Raw genomic sequence first — 20,518 nt, 5'->3', positions numbered from 1 at the left:
CACTCCCATAGAAAGAAATCTTGTCCCGTCCCACTCCCAGACCAAAGTTTAAAAAATAATCCCATCCCATCCCGCTCCTGGTAAATTGACTCCCAATCCCATCCCGCTCCTGTTTAAACTGACTCCCGCTCCTGTACCGCTCCCATATACGGCAATTTTCGCTTGATGAACGAAGCGATGCTTGCCTGATTCTTTCCCGAATTTGCCTTGCAAGTGTACTTCTTCAGACCGCTCGTCCCTGAATCACTTGCGTACTTGACTAAGACTAAGCATGTCTTACAAGCAGCGTACATTGTGCTATCACCGTCACATTCTACTCTCATAAACTTAATTAATATTTCAGACTTTCCGACCAGTTCTGTGAACTTAATAGACATATCATTACTTCTGACTTTGCGCTGTAAATCATTTTTTGCCACATCGACTTCTCCGCGGCTGTTAGCTCCCTCCATCACTGCTCTTTGAATTTCGGCGGTGAGCCGTGACAAAAAGCACTGATGGCTTCTGGGACGGCTGGGTCGTGTAGTTATTTTTTAATTGCGTTACATTGTAGGCGTATTAAAAGGAAACTACAAAATGATGCATTTACTTTTTTCTTTTTTTGTCGTCTTTGCTATTGGTTGATTCCCGCTCCCGTCTGCTCCCGTTAACCATTTATCCTGTACCGGCCAAATCCCGTGATTGATAGCAAAGATGACTCCCGTCCTGCAGGAATCCCACGGGAATCCCGTGACCCGTGGGATTCCCGAAAAAATGTCAGCCTCTAGTTAGGACACGGAACCAGTGAGGAGCCCCGGGAAGAACCGAACGCAACAGGCTTTGGGGTTAACCCTGGGGTGAAGACTTCGCCCATAGGCCCCATTCTAGTCCATCCTTACCTCACAGTTCCTTAGGTGTCAAAGGTTTAAGAAATAGGGAAAGAGGAAACAACAACAGCAGACTCAGAAAAGTTTACAACCCTAGTGTTTGAACAAATACTGCTCCACTGTCTAGCAGACTCAGAAAAAAGTTCACAATCCTAGTGTTTGAACAAATACTGCTCTCCTGTCTTTTGTTTTCTCTCTTCCTTTGTGCAGATAACACTTGATGGCTGACCCGAGACCCATATGCACCGACCTCCTCGTCTGCGTATGAAGACATAACCTCAAGAAACAACTAGACCCACTTCCGATCCAACTATCACAAAAGGATAAAGAAAAAAAAAAAGAAAAAAAAATACACAACGCAGAGACTACAAAACCTTCAGTCATCCATCGACATGATCAAGATTGTCTTACTACTACACATCATGAAGATCGCACAACGTCCGGACTCCAGAAACAACATATTCTTAGAGCTGATGAATATGTCACAAATGCCTTGTTTGCTGGAAAGAAAGTGTGCATGTCACATCCGAAGATGACTGCGTTCCAGGACTCACTTGTGCACAAACATGGTGGTCCAACAAGACATTCTTGATCTTTCAGCAATATTACACCAGATGACTGAAGATTATTACCCGTAGGGACGTCACGAACCCTAAAATTGCATGTTTGTTTAAGTGTTTAAATTTGTATTTTGTGAGAGTTATTTAGAACTCTCAAAGGGGGAAATGTAGCATTACAAATTTTATTTAAATGTTTAATTTAGATTTCCAATACAATAGTATTTTATATTGAGAAAGTTTATAAATGATGAGACCAGGAAATCTCTGCAAACGGTAGGGGTTCCCAGCATCATATTCCTGACTGTCCCATCTCAGTATGAGAAGGCTAGGCTTTTCCTGTTCTCATTGTTTTACCGGGTGAAGAGTCATGCTGAGCAAGTTTGAACACCTGCTATTTTATTACTGAGACCATTTGTCTTGGAGTTCTTATCTCAGTGCGAGAAGTCCTACACCGTTCTGTTCCCATGTTTCAGCTCATTTACATGCTTTGTTCCTCACAATGTAATCCCTCCCCCTTGAAATGTATATAAACTACAATGTAAAGTTCCCTTAGTTAGACGATGTTGGAATGACTGCAGCTACCGACAAGCAATAAAGAACTTCTGCTTGGAAAACTTCCACCGTCTCCTGGTCTGAGCTTCTAACTTTTCTACAAAGAAAAAGATCACTACATCTGCACGCTGCCACACAGCGTTTTACATTCATTCAAAATTAAGGATAATTTTTGGCTTCAATATCTCGTGGAAAAGAGGTTTCGCCGTAGCGTAAGATATTACGCAGTACGAGAGATACTATCGTAAGAGAATCATGCTTTCCCCATTATTGTTGAATAACGGAAGCTGCACCAGTTACTTTTGCCAATCTCTGCTCAGTGAACGTGTTACATTGCACACACACCTCTAAGCAAAATATAGCTCTTGTACAACCTACTCTGACTTCACAAAATACATTATGAAATTATTATGAAAATGAATAAAGAAAAATAATACTAAAAAATAACATTAAAAAGTAAACTTTGAGTCTTCAGATATGACCAGAATCTTATATAGCAATACAAGTAATTTTATTATTATAATAATTATATATAGTTATTTTTACTTTAAATAAGGTTTTTTTACATCAACATTGAACATTGAAATGTTATAATTCTCACTACCAATTTTGATATCGTGAAAACATTCAAACTAGCCCAAAAAAACTAATTTAAAAAACTTAGTTAACAAAGACAAGTAGGCCTAGCCTTCACTATATCAATTACATTTATACTCATTAAAGTTACGCAAGTGATTCAGTCAAGAACAGTGTGATTTTCTTTGTTTTCGGTTGTTTGATTAACTAAATGACACAGATGTGCTTTTCACACTTGAAATCAAATCCTGGGTTATCTTGCTTCACGTTTCACACTGCTCATACTTTACTAGGGGTTACCAATGAATCCTGGGTATTCGTACAGTAACGTTTCACACTGTACAGCACATTCCTAAACCCCGGGTAATGTTCTCATTTGCATAATAGCAGTTTCATTGATTGACAGAAAGAATTGGCTCTAGCGTTGCGCATCCTCATATTACATAATGTATATCAGATAGTAGGCTACTATGAAGTTTTCAGAAACATTATTTTCTTCACTCCAATGAACTTGTTTCCCATCACCATTTGACATTTCCCCTCAAACGCTGAAATGAAATAATAAATGACAGGCATCTCGTAACATTCTAACATTCTTGTGCTCTGTGGGACATTTATGTTGTAATTTCTCTGTGCCTAGTTTCTGTGTTCTGTTTCCTGTGGCCAGGTTGTAGTTTTGTAGTTTTTACCATTTTTATTAGTCTGCTCCAGGTGTGTCAGTTTTCCTTGTTAAGCTTGTTTACCCCTCTGTTTCAATAGCCCTTGTAATCTCTGCTTCTCTGTCAGTTGTTGTTTGATGGCATGTGTCTGTGTTCCCTGTGGTTTCCTCAATGTTATTTTGTTCCTGAATTGTGTTATAATAGTTTATTTTCATTGAAGTCTCCCTGCATTTGGCTCTCTCATCTCTGCCTGCCGTCTTTGATTCCTCCGTTCCGTGACTGCGATGAGTACAACGATAATCTGGGGTTAAGCGAAGTCTGAAATGCCCAAAAACAGCATCAGGTATATTAGGCTACTGTCACTTTAAGACCTCAGGTACAGTCCAATATACTGACACACATCCAATTTTCTTATTTTCAGCTGTTTACTTTCACTGAAGACATAACCGACTGCGTTTACATGAATACTTGCCGAGACTGGAATTTTAACACATGAGTGTGTGTATTTGACTGTTCACGCACAATAAGCTGCACAAAAGAAATTAGTTCAGTATACTCACTTGCTGTGTGACAAGTTGCAGGAGTTCACTGCAGGAACAGTACAGCTCTTTCTTCCATCACACCTGATTCATGGACAGACAATGAAAATAAGGCCTACGTAAGAATAGCTTTAATATACTATGGACAAAATAATTACACTTGTAAAATTATGCATAAAATCAGATTGTAAACTTTTTTTTTTTTTTGCTATATGTTAATCCTACCGAGGGATGTTTTTCAGAAGCAGTGTGTTTTTGAGATCTGATTAGCTTGTATTCCACTACCGCATGTTTTGTGATCAGTTCGCCCATAGTTGGGTTTAATGACCTTTATAAATCCCAAATCTGACACATTTTAAGAAAAAAGAAAAGAAAAAATTAACATGAGAATTGTGGTAAAGTTTAAGCACACTGTACATGGTTAAATTCCAGGCTCAAGATCCCCTTCTTTTCTATCTTGTAGTGTCTTATTTAGACACAAAAGTCCAAAACTATGACTTAAAAATGACTGAATTACTCACCACAGCTGAAGTACGCAGATCCTCCTTCACAGACCTGTGTTCTTTTTGCTTCTGCACCTGCAGAGAGGTAAAATTCTGTTTAGGCGAAATGATATAAAATTACATGAAGTGAAATAAATTGCAATGTAATAATGTCTTTTTTATTTAAAGAGACTATAAACATTTGTCAACTGCCTTACCTTGTTGATACAGAACCAGCAACACTGAAAATCAAAATCAAATAGAAACAAATTGTAAAACTGAACATTTGTAATCATGCAAGTTAAATTGGTTCTAAATCAGTACTTACAAGTGATCCAGCTTAGCTTTTGCACCAGCATGTTGAATGTCTGAACAAAAGGAAAACTCTGGAATTCTCTTAAGGAGACACATGTGTACACAGTATTTATAACAAACACAGACCCATCCTTATCGGTTTACTGTAGATAACAAATGCGGAAAAAGAACCACATGAGGATATGATGACAAACAGGTCAATCGTTTATTGTTAACTTGATTGATTGTACTTTGCAAATGTCTTATGATTATATGGTATCCTATTGTATTGCTTTGTTTTGTTTTGAAGTTCAGTCACCGTTAGAAAATTTCGGGAACATTTGTTCCTGTTGTGGGATTGCCTGGTTTTGTGCATTTAGACTCCCAGAGCTTTCCCGTCACCGTGTTCTGTGCTCATCTCAGACAGTCCACCAGTGTTTCCCAATCCTGTTTCCGCAGACACACCCACGTTTTTGACGTATTTGTTGGATCTCTTCCTAATAAAACACATCTGATTCAACTCATCAGCTTGGTTCCTGGTCACGTTAGCAGTCCGACTCGCTAGGATTTTTATGCCTTTGCTTGTAAACTTTTTCATATTCTCTTTTCCCGGTCAAATAATCATACTATAACTACAGTATCCACAAGCAGACACATTCTGGGATTGTTCTGTTGAAGTCGCTAAAACGCTTCTTGAGGACAGGGGAGAGAGGTTTACACGCACAGCTCTTACTGGCCTATGTCCGTTACACTCACCCCCTTAAAGGATTAGTTCACCCAAAAAATTTAAATTACTCCATGATTTACTCACCCTAGCCTTCCTTCTTTCAGACGAATACAATCGGAGTTATATTAAGAAATGTTCTGGCTCTTCCAAGCTTTATAATGAGAGTGAATGGCTGTTTCTGTCCATCAAAGTGCATCATCCATTCATGAACAAAGTGCTCCACACTGCTCTGGAAGGTTAATAAAAGCCTTCTGAAGCGAAAAGTATTCGTGTAAGAAAAATATCCATATTTAAAACTTTATCGACTAAAATAACTAGCTTCCGCCAGACCGCCATTACGCCGAAAGAGTAACCCTTGATCTGAAGCACAACGTAAAGATGAATGCAGACGCACAGAGGATAGAGCAAAACAAAAAACCAGTCACGAATTAGAAGTCTAAAATGACCATTTTTAAAGAAAAATATCGGAGGAGGTTGAGTTTGTTTCCCAGCCCTGTTTGTTTGAACCACAAGAGGCGTCTAAACTTATGATACTCCTGCATACATCACGGGTTACTCTTGTGGCACAAGTCGACTTGCGTAGTATGCGTACCGTCGTTTGCCGGAAGCTAGTTATTTTAGTCGATAAAGTTTTAAATATGGATATTTTTCTTACACAAACACATAGCATTCACTTCAGAAGGCCAAGCAGCTTTTACTGACCTATGTCTGTTTTTATGAGTTTTTATTTAAAATTAATTTGATTTATTTTTTTAAGCAAAGGAGATAGCGGAACACAATCTGACGTCAAACAAAGGAAATAATAGCGCACACTCTGACGTCACAGCCCAAAATCCCCTGGCAGCAGTTTTCAAAAAAGTTGAGTTTCAGTGACCAGACACTATAGGCTTGTTCGACTTCATGCAGCTCTGCGCAGACCGATCGGCGGCAGACTTGAAGCAGTGCATGCCGGTTAGAAATTCTGTCCGACTTGATGCAGCGCTGACTCCACATGACTGTGACGTGTGCTATCAAAGTACCGCGAGAGCGATGCGAGAGCAGCCGCAGGATTCAGCCAGCGCAGATTCTCAAGAGCGGCTGCACAGGTTCTGATGACGACACAACTGATCCACGATTGGCCGGATTCACTGACAACACCGATGACGTGCGTTTCAAGTTTATTGCGAGGAATTCAGTTCCAGAAATTCTCATATATGGACTTTTAAAACAGTTCATTACGTTTTAATGTCGTCTTCATCTTATAAATCATATTTATTAAATATTGTTTTACTGTATTTACTTTATTGTTAAAAGCCTATAGGGTTTGTGTATGTTTATTTGGCATTATTTTTCATACAAACCTTTTACAGTAGCCTATTCAGCTGCATAACCTATTCAAATGAGCTTTTTTTAATAACTCAAATGTTAATCTTAAAAACATACAATCTAATGTGGTTATAAATGTATGCTCATATACAAATGATGCATAATAGGCTACATCATGTTCCTCCATTTGTTCATATGGTTTCTTCATATTCTCTAGTTTATTTTGCTGTGTTTATACTTCACCTGCATGTGGTTAACAAACTGCTAACAACTTGCTGTATCTTCAACTTAACAACAGGACAACATTCTGTTCACTTTCAAAGAGTTGGTCTAAATCACAAAATAAATCCAACAGAAATGTGCTTTTTTTTGCATATGAAAATGAATGGTGTTTTTTCTCAAATGTTAAAAAGAGCTCAGGTGGAGGGTAATGTAAATCATGTTGCTAAAAAAAAAAACATACCCAGCAGGGAATATAGCCTATATATTTTTTTAAAGGTAACTTTTATCATTTTGCATTAGCAGAAACACCCATGTCAAACTGCTAAAGTATATATCCAATATGTTATCTTGTCCAAAACACCACTTATACACACATCTCAAAAGTGTGTTAATACCATGGTTAATACATAAAGTTACTTAAAATCACTAAATCACGAAAACAATGGAAATCACTGCTAATTAATGTTGAGCCAAAACTGAAGGTTGACTTAAAATGGTAATTGCATTTGTTGCTAACTATTAGTAATAATGAATGCAACAGGTGTTGGCTATGGTCCCATGGTTCCTTAGGATATATAAATAACCTGGATTACCCTGTGTAACACACAACAAAATGGACAACATAACCATTAATGTGTTAGACAGCAAAGGTAATGTTGTCATGCTAACAGTTTCCAAGGACATTGCAGAGAGGATGCAAAATGGTAAGTAAACAGCATAACTGAAATAATTACAAGTCACCAATGATTTGTGCAAGTGTTTTATTTATCATTTATTCCCCCAGATCAAATGTTCCTTTCTTCTGTCATGGAGCAAGTATCAGCTGTTGAAACAAAAGGTATACATTTACTTAATGAACAAGAATATACTGGAATTATTTCTTGGGTGACACTGACCACATCTTCTCTCCAAACAGCTCTCCTCAGTGGCCCAGCTTCTGCTGCAAAGCTCCTCCAACCTCCTATTTCATGTCTCACTAGGTCACCGGTACCCCTAAACCTCAGTTTTGTGAAACCATCATCCAGCCAGTGCCCCACTAGGCCCTCTGTACCACCATCATCCAGCCAGTGCCCCACTAGGCCCCCTGTACCACCATCATCCAGCCAGTGCCCCACTAGGCCCCCTGTACCACCATCATCCAGCCAGTGCCCCACTAGGCCCCCTGTACCACCATCATCCAGCCAGTGCCCCACTAGGCCCCCTGTACCACCATCATCCAGCCAGTGCCCCACTAGGCCCCCTGTACAACTTACCTCCACTGTCAAGTACCCACCGCCTGCCACTCTGCAACCTGGTGCAATGTGTGGAAACCCTTCAGAATCCATTCAACCTTCATCCCCCTCCTTCCAGTCAGACAGGCATGAATCTCAAGGTATTGCATCAAATAATATAAGGAAGATTAATGTCAATACTGTGGTTAATTTACATTTTTCTTTGTTTTGTAGTGTTAATCTATTTATCTCCTTATCCCCTCCATTTTACAGAAATAACACATCAAATGACACTATTTCTACTGGACCTTACAAAAACTCATCAGCAACTTTATTTTAGGAACAAAATGGCCTTCTATAAAAAAATGCAAAACTCCTTCTCACAAAAGGGCTACAACTTATCAAGTGAGAAAATTAGAAAAAAACTAGCAAACATGTTAACCACATATAAAAGGGTAAAAGACAGGCGCCGTGCAACTGGGGAGGGGAAGATCACCTGGGAGTACTATACAGTAAGTTGAAGACTGCTTTACTTTGTTTCTGAAATAACATTGTCATGTCTTACAAGAAACATTGGTTATTTTTCATTTTACATTTGAAATTCACCCCCACCAGCTAATGGATGAGTTATTTGGGTCATCGGGAATCGGTACTGCACCACCTGGCACCATCCACTCCACACCTCTGGGTTTGGAAGAGACCTCCTCCAAAAGTAGGCCCACATCATCTTCCCAAGACCAGCCAGCAAGTGCTAGTATAGATGAACAGCCAGGAACCTCTACCATACCAAATACAAACATCACAAACAGGCAAAGACGATCACAACCCTTACAGTTTCTGGAGGCGTATGAAGAGCATGCCGAGAGAAGGACTGCTGTGCTTGAGTCCCTGGTAAGGCCAGATCTGGAGAGATGGCGGCGACTTAAGGAGAGGCGCAGAAGGTCCGTTGAAAAAAAGATGTTGACCAGCTTGGGAACAATTGTTGAGGAGCTAAAGAAAATGGGAAAAAGACAAGAGCAAATTATGCATCTATTACAGAACCCATGAACCTCAATAATGTAAAGGTTTTTTTTTTTTCTTGATTTGCAGCTTTCCCCAAAATGTTTTTTTGTTTTTGTTCCCAAAGAACACAATTTCCAATGACAAACTAATCATGTTCAATAAAATATATTTCCCAATTTCAACACAAAATCTGTTTTGTTTTTTTATCATTTGTTGACTATTTCTGTACATTCAAATCTTTTTTTTTTTTTTTTTTTGTATGTTTAGTATACATCAGTTAGATCTGGCCACAAATCTGGTCTCTATGATGACATGCATTAGTGTTGTGGGGTTGCTGGTGGTGTGGTTCATCATCAACACCATCTACCACAACAACTTGATCACTGGGCTCTAAACAAAGATTATGCAAAATGCAGCATGCTGAGACTGCTGAACTGATATTAGAAATGCTTCTCACTTGCAGGTAATGGAGCCTCGTAAACTTAGATTTTAGAATGCCAAATGCATGCTCAATGACCACACGAGCTGCATTGAGCTTTCTGTTAAAGTATCTTTGCCTAGCAGACAAGTGGCCATTGTCTCTATAAGGCCTCATAAGTTGAGGCAACAAAGGGTAGGCAGAATCCCCAATTATGTGCATTCCCTGTGGAACAAGGGAATGAGGATCTTCTTCAAGAAGACGACAAACTTCTGTCAAGCGAAATGCTCTGGCATCATGCCAACTCCCAGGGTGACCCACACTGATGTGACAGAAGCGTCGCTGACTGTCACAAAACCCAGTTAAATTTACAGAATAAAACTGTTTCCTATTCATGTATGCTAGGGGATTATCACAGTGGGGTCTCATTATAGGAATGTGACACCCATCCACTGCACATACAGTGTTGGGGAAACCTGCTGCGTCAAACCCTAACTTTGACATCTCCAGCCTTTGACCTCTGGGCCAGGAAATGTGGTGGGCCATGTATGTGTTCACATTAAAACAAAACTCATGGAGATGCTTGGCAAGAGTGGATTTTGACATGTTGAATCTATCTGCCACCCCACGATATGACTCCTGATTCGCCAATGTCCAAAGGCAGGCAAGAACACTGTTTGTGAGTGGAAGTTTGGTCTGTTGTAAATTCATATAAACAGGACCAAGGGTAGTAATGACATCCTGCAAAGGTAGAAAAATAGGTTATCAAGACAACATACTAACACTTGTTTTCAATTAATTGTATATTAACCGATATTAACCAGTACAAACCTCCACTTGTTCTTTGGAGAGCCTGAAATGACCTCTAAATTCTGAGGGACTGTAGAGAGGGACAACATCCTCCACAAAATTGTCTATTTTTGGAACCATTCTATATAAGAACAAAAGGAATTGTACTCATATATATATGTAGCCTAACTGAACACACATGTAGTCAAAATTTTATTATCAGTGTTTTATGTTGAATGGGGATTTTAATGAAATAATTAGTGTATACATAAGTGTTGAAATTGGAGTAACACTCCATTATTCTTTGTAAGAATGAGTAATTTTCTATTTAAACCAAAATAATAATAATTATTATTATTATTATTAAAAGGCAAGCAACAGTAGCTATTGATTACAAAAACCACCCATTACATTAGTAATACATTGCAAAGACTACAGTACAGTATTGTAAAGACTATCGATACAGTATTTGTATTCAACATATAATTGTCAGATATAGTAACTTGACAAGTAAATTGATAATGTGTCTATAATTTGTTTAAAAAGATACTCCTTACATTTAACCTTTACTCACTTTCGTTGCTCATTGTGCTCAATGTCATGCAATAATAATGGAATTTCTATCGCTTCCAGCTCGTCTGCGATAAAGAAAGCAAACACCACGTGATCTGCCATGACTGACGTAATTGCAGCAAACTACGGCAGCCACAACGTGTCCGGCTTTATATCTCCGTTTGCAGCTCCTCCCCGCCTGCACGCGGCTACTCTCGCCGATCGCTTACATCCAGCCGCAGCCGATGTCGAACACACCTTATGTTTGCGTGTGGACGAACAGCCATACCGCAGATAAAAATCTGCGTTTTTTTGAAAATACCCTTGTTCGTGTGGACGCACCCTGTGTATTTGGATCTATGCCATGTCATGTTCTCATTGGTTTATGGTCTTGTCATGTGTTTTTCAGTTGTGTCTTGCCATTGGTTCATTGTTTTGAATACTTTCAGGTGTGTCTTGTTATGTCATTAGTCCTTGTGTAGATATAGACATCATGTTTCTGTAGTGTTTTGTCAAGCTTTGGTCTCTGTAACTGTTGTTTGGTGAGTCTCATGTGTATGTGTAAGTTCCTGTTTATTTAGTCAAAGTCATTTTTTGTTTATTTTCAATTAATTTCACATGGATTCAACTGTGCTCCTATCAGTGGGCTAAATATAACGATGTAATGGAATTCAGTCATTTACTGCAATAATTTGATAGGGGAAAATATAGTCTTTTGGAATCTTGTTCAATTTCAGAATATCTGAACTCCAATATTCTTATTTTTTTATTATAAATATTGTGTGCTCATGTGTCCCCTTAAAATAATTCCAGGCCTTTCCTTCCCTTCACACATTCAACATGCTGATGCAAAAGCTAAGCTGGATCACTTGTAAGTACTTTGGAACTAATTCAATTTGCATGATTTCAAATGTTCTAACTTCTTGTTATTGGACTTTCAGTGCTGCTGTTTCTGTATCAACATGGTAAGGCAACTGACTAAAACATGTGCAGTCTCATTAAAGACTTTTAGGTGCCGAACGTTTAAGTAATTTTACTAATTTCCTCTGCAGGCGCAGAAGCCAAAAAAATGGTTATTTGTGAAGGAGAGTCTGCGAGTCTCAAATGTGGTGAGTAATTAGTTATGTTTGACTTTTTTTCACAGGACAGTATGAGTGTATCTTGAGCCTTTGTGTCTCCAACCGCATGGAATGTATTTGAACTGCCATATATATATATATATATATATTTTTTTTTTTTTAAACATCAGCTTCGGGTTTCATAAAGGTCACTAAAGCCAATTATGGGCGGACTGACTGCAAAACGTGTGCTAGGGGGAAACCAGCTAATCAGATCTCAAATACACAATGCAGAACAGAAGCGTCCCTCTCTATAATGTCCGCTCGGTAGGTTTTAACCGATAACATAGGAAAATAAGTTTACAATTTCAGTGTATGCATTAGCACAAGATGCATATTGTCTGTAGTATATTAGCGCTAATAAGTACTTGTCATTTGTCTTTCCATGAATCAGGTGTGATGGAAGAAAGAGCTGTACTGTTCCTGCAGTGAACTCCGTTTTCTCTGATCCTTGTGTTGGGACTTATAAATACCTGGATGTATCTTATGACTGTATCCCAGCAGGTAAGTAATTTCCATCGGTCACTTTGAAGTTTATTTTATAAAGGAGTAAAAATATTTGGATATCTTGTACTGTAACGGTTTCTGACCTCTGTTCCCCTTCTCTCCCCCCCCCCCCCCCCCCCTAGAAATAAGTGTAACCTGTGAAAATCGTCGAAGCGTCATTAAGTGTTGTAAGTACTTTGATCTCAGTATAGTAAAGAACATACAGAAAGAAAGTGTATAGCCTCATGTCCACAATGCTTTGAATGGATCAGTGCTGCAGTACATGTTGGCACAAATTGTTTTTATTAGTGAAGTGATTTAATTGATATCGGTGTCTGTGTATCACAAGGGAAAGGTGTTATTCATGTTCATCATGCCAATTATGGAAGGCGAGATCTTGTAACCTGCCGTGGTAATAAACTGACAACAGCAGACTGTTACTTTCCTCAGACCAGCAGCCTGCGTTCCAGGTACAGCAGCAGACACACTTCATCTAGAGTCACTTTAGGTTACACTGTCTTCAGCTATTTTTGAAATGTATATTGAGAATCATTATCCTGTGTATTTACTAGCTAATTTACACACGGACATCAAATTAAATTGACTTTAGTAGTTTGAGACCGTAGAATGATACAAGTGTTAATAGTCTTTTCTAATTCCAATTTTTCTTTCTTAAGGTGCGATGGGAAGAAGTCTTGTCGACTAAGAGCTTCAAATTCTGTCTTCTCTGATCCATGTGTGGGTGTTTATAAGTATCTGGAAGTGACATACTGCTGTAAATGATATTGACCATCCTGTCACAAATGATTGTCAATAAATAACAATGGAGAGCAAAATAAAGTTGAATCCAGATGTTTACAATGGTCTTTCATGAATTTCAGTGAAAAAACAATTGGTTTCTATGTGTAGTTTTTTTTGTGATGTTTGGATTGTCTCATAAATCTGTTACACACTACACTGTAAAAGATATAAACACTGTGTTTACAGCGTAAAAGGGCGGGGGGCACGCCGATCACGGTGGGCAGCCTGGTCACGCTCGGTTTCTCTATAACAGATTGTGGAGAGAGCGAGCGGGACAAACCCCGTAGGGTTGAGCGTGTTTGTGAGGGAATGTGGGCGCGGGACAGCGGGCACACTCACTTCACTGAGAACACCGTCGGCTTGTGCTGACTGAATGTGTGCTGGTTTCGTTTTTACAGAAACCGTGGGACACGCATCGTGTAGTGTTTGTGGGCACTGTGACGCGGGCACATTCACTACATTTTTCGCCAAATCGACATGAGTTGATTTTATTTGTGCTAGCCCTGAACTGAGGCGGGCTGTGTCTGTGTGGGAATGGGCACTGAGACGTGGGCATTCTTACAACACTCATAACACCATCTGCCGTGGCCGGAACACCAGAAAATACACTCTTTATTGGATTTATCTGGGTAGCCGTTAAAACGGCTCTTGTGTGCAGGCAAGCGGGCAAACGAACCGGCTTGTTGACTGCTAAATACACTGGAACAGTCACATTGCATGGAACTGGACAAGCGAATCGTTTCGGTGAAAATCCGGCCACAGCGGGATCTGAACACCGTCACTTTCCTAGGATGGCTAGGAAGGCTTTGGGACCTCGGGCTTGATCTCAATCCTCGGCCGGGGCCCGCGCTGAGGGGGGCGGCGTGCGGCAGAGCGAGAGCCTGGCGGCGTTGAGAAGCTGCGGCGGCAGGTGGTGTAGGCTGCGGCTGGGAGCTCCAGGCAGACGGCTGTTTCGAGCGACCTGCTGCGCAACTAGAGCGCTTCGGGAGGAAGTGCTTCATTGCCTGTGATGTCTTTTGAACCTCTCGGTATCTGTCCGCAAAATCTTTGACGGCAGATCCGAAGAGGCCCGCTGACGAAATGGGCGCGTCGAGAAACACAGCGCGCTCTGAATCCGTCATCTCAGTCAGCGTCAACCAAAGGTGTCTCTCAGCCACGGTGATAGAGGCCATGTTCCGCCCCATCGCCTGTGCGAGTCCTCAGAGTCACCATAGGCAATAGCTCACAATGAGGGCATCCGCCGTCGACGAGAGCGAGAGCCGCATAATCCTCAGCCAGGCAGGAAACGCAGATGACGTGACGGTCGCTGAGTGTGGCTCGTCACAAGCCGCGGGACCTTTGCATCTTTAAAAAGACGCAGCTCTTTTAGGAGAGAGAGATAAACAGTGAGAGTGTGAGTCGCAGCAGCGAACACACACTCTAGCAATTAAGGAAATAGACGCCCGAAAGCGTAGCAGGTACGGCGGCTGAAGGCGGCGAGTTAAAGGCCAGCGGCTTCAGGCTCGAAGGCTCGTCCCACAGAAGGCTTTCTGTCAACGGCGCGGCTTCTCACTCTGGATCCAGCGATGCAGTAGTGCTTCGCTGAAGAGATGAAAATCAGTTTGTATCAGCCTGGCAAGTGTATTTATAGGCCAAGGCAACGCCTATTCTGGCGGGACGTGACGAAATGGGCGCGAAGCGCCCCCATTGGGTATCACGTCGCGCAGGGCCTCCCTCGATAGGCTGCTGCTGTTGCCGCAGGGCAGCCAATAGGCGCGCGAGCCGTCTTGCCTATGTCCGTGTAGGATTACAAATTTTATATAAATGTTTAATTTAGATTTCCATTACAATAGTATTTTATATTGAGAAAGTTTATAAATGATGAGACCAGGAAATCTCTGCAAACGGTAGGGGTTCCCAGCATCATATTCCTGACTGTCCCATCTCAGTACGAGAAGGCTAGGCTTTTCCTGTTCTCATTGTTTTACCGGGTGAAGAGTCATGCTGAGCAAGTTTGAACACCTGCTATTTTATTACTGAGACCATTTGTCTTGGAGTTCTTATCTCAGTTCGAGAAGTCCTGCACCGTTCTGTTCTCATGTTTCAGCTCATTTACATGCTTTGTTCCTCACAATGTAATCCCTCCCCCTTGAAATGTATATAAACTACAATGTAAAGTTCCCTTAGTTAGACGATGTTGGAATGACTGCAGCTACCGACAAGCAATAAAGAACTTCTGCTTGGAAAACTTCCACCGTCTCCTGGTCTGAGCTTCTAACTTTTCTACAAAGAAAAAGATCACAACAGATGGTGCCGTGAGCCGGATAGAATTAACTTCACCTGAATCCAGATTGGAATTCAAGCTCAAAGATCTGACTGCATTCCAGAGAGAATCTTACCTGAATCCAGAACTGAAATCTCCACTCAACAAAGACTGAGTTCCAGAACTGAAATCTCCACTCAACAAAGACTGAGTTCCAGAACTGAATCCTGAAACTTGGCTCAACAAAGAACAAACTTTTTTTTGACTGAGTTCCAGACGAGTTTTCACTCAATTCAAAGAACCACTGAAGACCAGTACAAATCTCTGCGCCGTCAGAGAACAGTTATAAGACAGCTGCAGTGTCTGGCTAACAAAGTTACCGTTTAAAAGTTTATTTTAAAGATGAAAGTATAGGCTCTACGTTGCTAGAGAAGGTATCCTCTAAAGTTAGGGAAGGTTAACATTACGTGTTAATATTGGTGAACCTCTGTTCAAACAGGGATGTGTTTATCCTCTAAAAGTTAGGAAGGTGAAAGATCCTTTGCATTTCCTTTTAGATAAGATTAGCATAACGTGCTAATATTTTGTGTGTTACCCTTTGCTCTGGGCAAGGAAGGTTAACTGTGTTATCGAGTGTAGCCTCTTTTGATCAGAGAAGATTTAGTGTTTTTTGTTTGTTTTTATCCCCTAAAAGTTAAGAAGGTGAAAGATCCTTTGCATTTTTCTTTTAGGGAAGATTAGCGTAACATGCTAATAGTTTGTGATGTGTTGGTAACAAGGAAGTTTAACAAGATTTGATGTGTGTTAACAAGTAAACCCTCTGTTGATCAGAGAAGTTTATTTTTTGATTGTGTGGTAACAAAAGAAATCCACAAAATGGTTAGAAGAAATGCTAGGCTAGTTCCATCAACTGAGAAAAATGGACTAGCTAGCCCTTTATGGACAGACAGTGAGTTCAAGTCAATGTTAGGAGAGAAAATTGATTCCATAGTGACTGAGTCAGTTAGATTGGATTTGACAAAGAAATTTGGTATTGATCCAGACAAAGTTTGGTCTATTGAAGAACGCAAGAAGGTGTTAGGTGCATGTATCAGAAAGAAAAACATGAAAGGCATAATCTGTTGCCATAGAGAATATAGCTTATCCATTGCACAAGAACAAACTAGGTGTATTGATAAGTTAAATGAACAAAACAAACAATTGCAGACTTAAGTGCCCTGTTTCAAGACAAAGGTGAGCCATAATCAGGCCTCAACCAAATGTGACTCTGAAGACCAACAGTCAGATGAAAGCTATCCTGATTTACAGTCTTTCTGCAGACTAGAAAACACTAGAAATTCTGGTTTGATAGATAAAGATGTAAATGCATTTGAAGTGTCTGGAGCAAGACAAAAGGCTCAGACTAGGGCAAAAGGGATTGACTCTGTTCAATCTGTAACCCCCATACTGCAGCTACAAGCAGTCAAATTATCTTTAGGTCCCAAAGAAATCGAGAGAATCGCTGAAAATTTGCCATCAGTGCAAAGAAATTTTTCTGAGTTTAGGAGAGAATTGTCCAGAAAGATGCGGCTCTACGATATGTCTCTAGCTGAAGTCACCCAGCTAATATCACAGATCTTGACTGAGTCAGAATTCAGTGATTTTTAAAATGCTGTAAACTATTTTAAATTTCAAAATGCCAGAAAAGATGACTTGAGAGAGGGAGTTATGAGAGTGTTAAAAAGCATTGTTGGACCAAAAGTGGACTGGTCAAATATAACTAGTTGTGTACAGAAGAAGAATGAAACTGTTAGTCAGTACACAGAAAGATTTTGTCAGTCAGCTGCTGCATACAGTGGAATAGCGGACACTTCAGAGAAGGTGTTAAATGATAATGGCCCCTTAGCCTGTACATGGTGTGATGGTCTTTTGTCAGAGCATAGAAATGCATTGCATTTCTTAAATGTCACATGGGTCACTAGAACCCTGCAAAACAACTTGGACAGTTTAGTTACTTGGGAAAGAAACTCTGATGTCAAGGCAAGAGTGAAAATTTCAGCAGCATCCTTTAAGGTCAACGCAGAGAAGCAACAGAAACGCAAATGTCCTAAGAGAGAGGGCAGCAGTTGTTATTATTGTGGTAAACATGGACATTGGGGAAAAGAGTGTAGAAAAAACAAAAAGGATGTTAGAGAAACTAACAATGTAACTCCGCTTCTGCTCAGCCTGCTGGCTGCTCTGAAGCAGCCCCTCCCCTCGTCATTAAGCTCGTTGGGCAGCTGTTTTAGTTGTTAACCAGTTTGGCTGTGAGTGCTTAATTTCCCCACTAACTTGCAACAGAGATAAAAGACTTCTGTTTTTTGTTTAATAGAACAAAAGGAAAGTGACTATCTCAGTTTTTCCTTTGGGGGACACTGGTTAAAGTAGACTCACAGCCTTACATGTTATTTTACAGCACAGGCCTTTCATCATTAATAGTGTTAGGTCAGACTGTAAACGTAAAAAAAGCCCTCATGCAGTGTCCACAATAATGCCGAATATTGTCTTACAGCGTGCACCTGTCACGAATCCGTCCTCATGTATGATGTCTGCTATGACTGAAGTTTTGTTAGAGGATGAAGGAGAAATTACTACAGACGAGCAGGTTATGCAGTAACGTCCATCACGGAAGTGTTAGCTTCAGGACGTCTTCCAGATCATTTTTCAGCTCAAGCTGCAGAACTAGTAGCCCTAACAAGAGCATGCACGCTAGCTTCAGGATCAGTTGCTAATATCTACACAGATTCCAGATATGCTTTTGGGGTAATTCATGATTTTGGTGTCATTTGGCAAACCAGACAGTTTCTAACTTCTGCTGGATCCCCCATTAAGCATGCTGAATTAGTGAAAGATCTAATGTTTTCCATGAAACTTCCAAAGAAATTAGCAGTGTTCAAAGTGAAAGCACAAAGTTCAAAGCACATCTCACAACTAATATTACGGAAGCTAAAGGTAATGCTCTTGCTGATATGGCAGCTAAACAGGCTTGTTTCTATGCAACTGTACAAGTTTGTTCAGGTAGTGCAGCACAGAAGAAAATTATGCCTCCTGAATCAATAATTGATCTGTACAAAGACGTTTCCTCCATTAGAACCAAAGTGGCATGGGCCACATCAAGTGATGTTGATTACAGCAGCTGCAGAATTGTGTCAGGGAAGGAAAACCTGGACTCATTGTTTCACACTGTAACGTTGTTCCCCCACCTACAGGGATAGGTTAGGACACGGAACCAGTGAGGAGCCCCGGGAAGAACCGAACGCAACAGGCTTCGGAGGTTAACCCTGGGGTGAAGACTTCGCCCATAGGCCCTATTCTAGTCCATCCTTACCTCACTGTTCCTTAGGTGTCAAAGGTTTAAGAAATAGGGAAAGAGGAAACAACAATAGCAGAAAAGTTTACAACCCTAGTGTTTGAACAAATACTGCTCCACTGTCTAGCAGACTCAGAAAAAAGTTCACAATCCTAGTGTTTGAACAAATACTGCTCTCCTGTCTTTTGTTTTCTCTCTTCCTTTGTGCAGATAACACTTGATGGCTGACCCGAGACCCATATGCACCGACCTCCTCGTCTGCGTATGAAGACATAACCTCAAGAAACAACTAGACCCACTTCCGATCCAACTATCACAAAAGGATAAAGAAAAAAAAAAAGAAAAAAAAAATACACAACGCAGAGACTACAAAACCTTCAGTCATCCATCGACATGATCAAGATTGTCCTACTACTACACATCATGAAGATCGCACAAAGTCCGGACTCCCGAAACAACATATTCTTAGAGCTGATGAATATGTCACAAATGCCTTGTTTGCTGGAAAGAAAGTGTGCATGTCACATCCGAAGATGACTGCGTTCCAGGACTCACTTGTGCACAAACATGGTGGTCCAACAAGACATTCTTGATCTTTCAGCAATATTACACCAGATGACTGAAGATTATTACCCGTAGGGACGTCACGAACCCTAAAATTGCATGTTTGTTTAAGTGTTTAAATTTGTATTTTGTGAGAGCTATTTAGAACTCTCAAAGGGGGAAATGTAGCATTACAAATTTTATTTAAATGTTTAATTTAGATTTCCAATACAATAGTATTTTATATTGAGAAAGTTTATAAATGATGAGACCAGGAAATCTCTGCAAACGGTAGGGGTTCCCAGCATCATATTCCTGACTGTCCCATCTCAGTATGAGAACGCTAGGCTTTTCCTGTTCTCATTGTTTTACCGGGTGAAGAGTCATGCTGAGCAAGTTTGAACACCTGCTATTTTATTACTGAGACCATTTGTCTTGGAGTTCTTATCTCAGTTCGAGAAGTCCTACACCGTTCTGTTCCCATGTTTCAGCTCATTTACATGCTTTGTTCCTCACAATGTAATCCCTCCCCCTTGAAATGTATATAAACTACAATGTAAAGTTCCCTTAGTTAGACGATGTTGGAATGACTGCAGCTACCGACAAGCAATAAAGAACTTCTGCTTGGAAAACTTCCACCGTCTCCTGGTCTGAGCTTCTAACTTTTCTACAAAGAAAAAGATCACTACATCTGCACGCTGCCACACAGCGTTTTACATTCATTCAAAATTAAGGATAATTTTTGGCTTCAATATCTCGTGGAAAAGAGGTTTCCCCGTAGTGTAAGATATTACGCAGTACGAGAGATACTATCGTAAGAGAATCATGCTTTCCCCATTATTGTTGAATCACGGAAGCTGCACCAGTTACTTTTGCCAATCTCTGCTCAGTGAACGTGTTACATTGCACACACACCTCTAAGCAAAATATAGCTCTTGTACAACCTACTCTGACTTCACAAAATACATTATGAAATTATTATGAAAATGAATAAAGAAAAATAATACTAAAAAATAACATTAAAAAGTAGACTTTGAGTCTTCAGATATGACCAGAATCTTATATAGCAATACAAGTAATTTTATTATTATAATAATTATATATAGTTATTTTTACTTTAAATAAGTTTTTTTTACATCAACATTGAACATTGAAATGTTATAATTCTCACTACCAATTTTGATATTGTGAAAACATTCAAACTAGCCCAAAAAAACTAATTTAAAAAACTTAGTTAACAAAGACA

The 20,518-nt window shown here is 40.0% G+C and overlaps 1 protein-coding gene, 1 long non-coding RNA gene and 1 pseudogene across 5 annotated transcripts in view; 1 reads left to right on the top strand and 2 right to left on the bottom strand.

Moving 5' to 3' along the window:
* Nucleotides 1–4,694, bottom strand: part of LOC143725790 (rhamnose-binding lectin-like) — a 44,086-nt gene extending 39,392 nt beyond the window's left edge. Inside the window, exons 1-4 of one of the 3 annotated variants that reach the window (XM_077218538.1) lie at nt 4,563–4,694; nt 4,453–4,476; nt 4,274–4,348; nt 3,979–4,097 (exon numbers count right to left, since the gene is read on the bottom strand). In XM_077218538.1, coding sequence (XP_077074653.1) covers nt 3,991–4,097; nt 4,274–4,348; nt 4,453–4,476; nt 4,563–4,593 — 237 coding nt within the window. In that variant the 5' untranslated portion in view covers nt 4,594–4,694 and the 3' untranslated portion in view covers nt 3,979–3,990. Of the gene's footprint in view, nt 1–3,978; nt 4,098–4,273; nt 4,349–4,452; nt 4,477–4,562 lie in introns of those variants that run through there. The other 2 variants (XM_077218539.1, XR_013198331.1) reach the window with 2 other exon arrangements.
* The window catches only part of LOC143725792 (uncharacterized), a 132,378-nt gene that overhangs the window by 40,124 nt on the left and 71,736 nt on the right, over nt 1–20,518 (bottom strand). The window lies entirely within an intron of this gene.
* Nucleotides 11,261–13,215, top strand: LOC143725779 (L-rhamnose-binding lectin CSL3-like; annotated as a pseudogene). Its single transcript, XR_013198329.1, has 8 exons — nt 11,261–11,296; nt 11,568–11,625; nt 11,696–11,863; nt 12,004–12,139; nt 12,267–12,376; nt 12,502–12,546; nt 12,708–12,828; nt 13,036–13,215. The product of XR_013198329.1 is annotated as an L-rhamnose-binding lectin CSL3-like (transcript).

The sequence above is a fragment of the Siphateles boraxobius genome, unplaced genomic scaffold (assembly GCF_051911475.1).
Source record: "Siphateles boraxobius isolate OS27281-9 unplaced genomic scaffold, OSU_SipBor_1 77, whole genome shotgun sequence".
Taxonomy (NCBI): Eukaryota; Metazoa; Chordata; class Actinopteri; order Cypriniformes; family Leuciscidae; genus Siphateles; species Siphateles boraxobius.
This window is presented reverse-complemented; position numbering and strand designations above follow the sequence as displayed.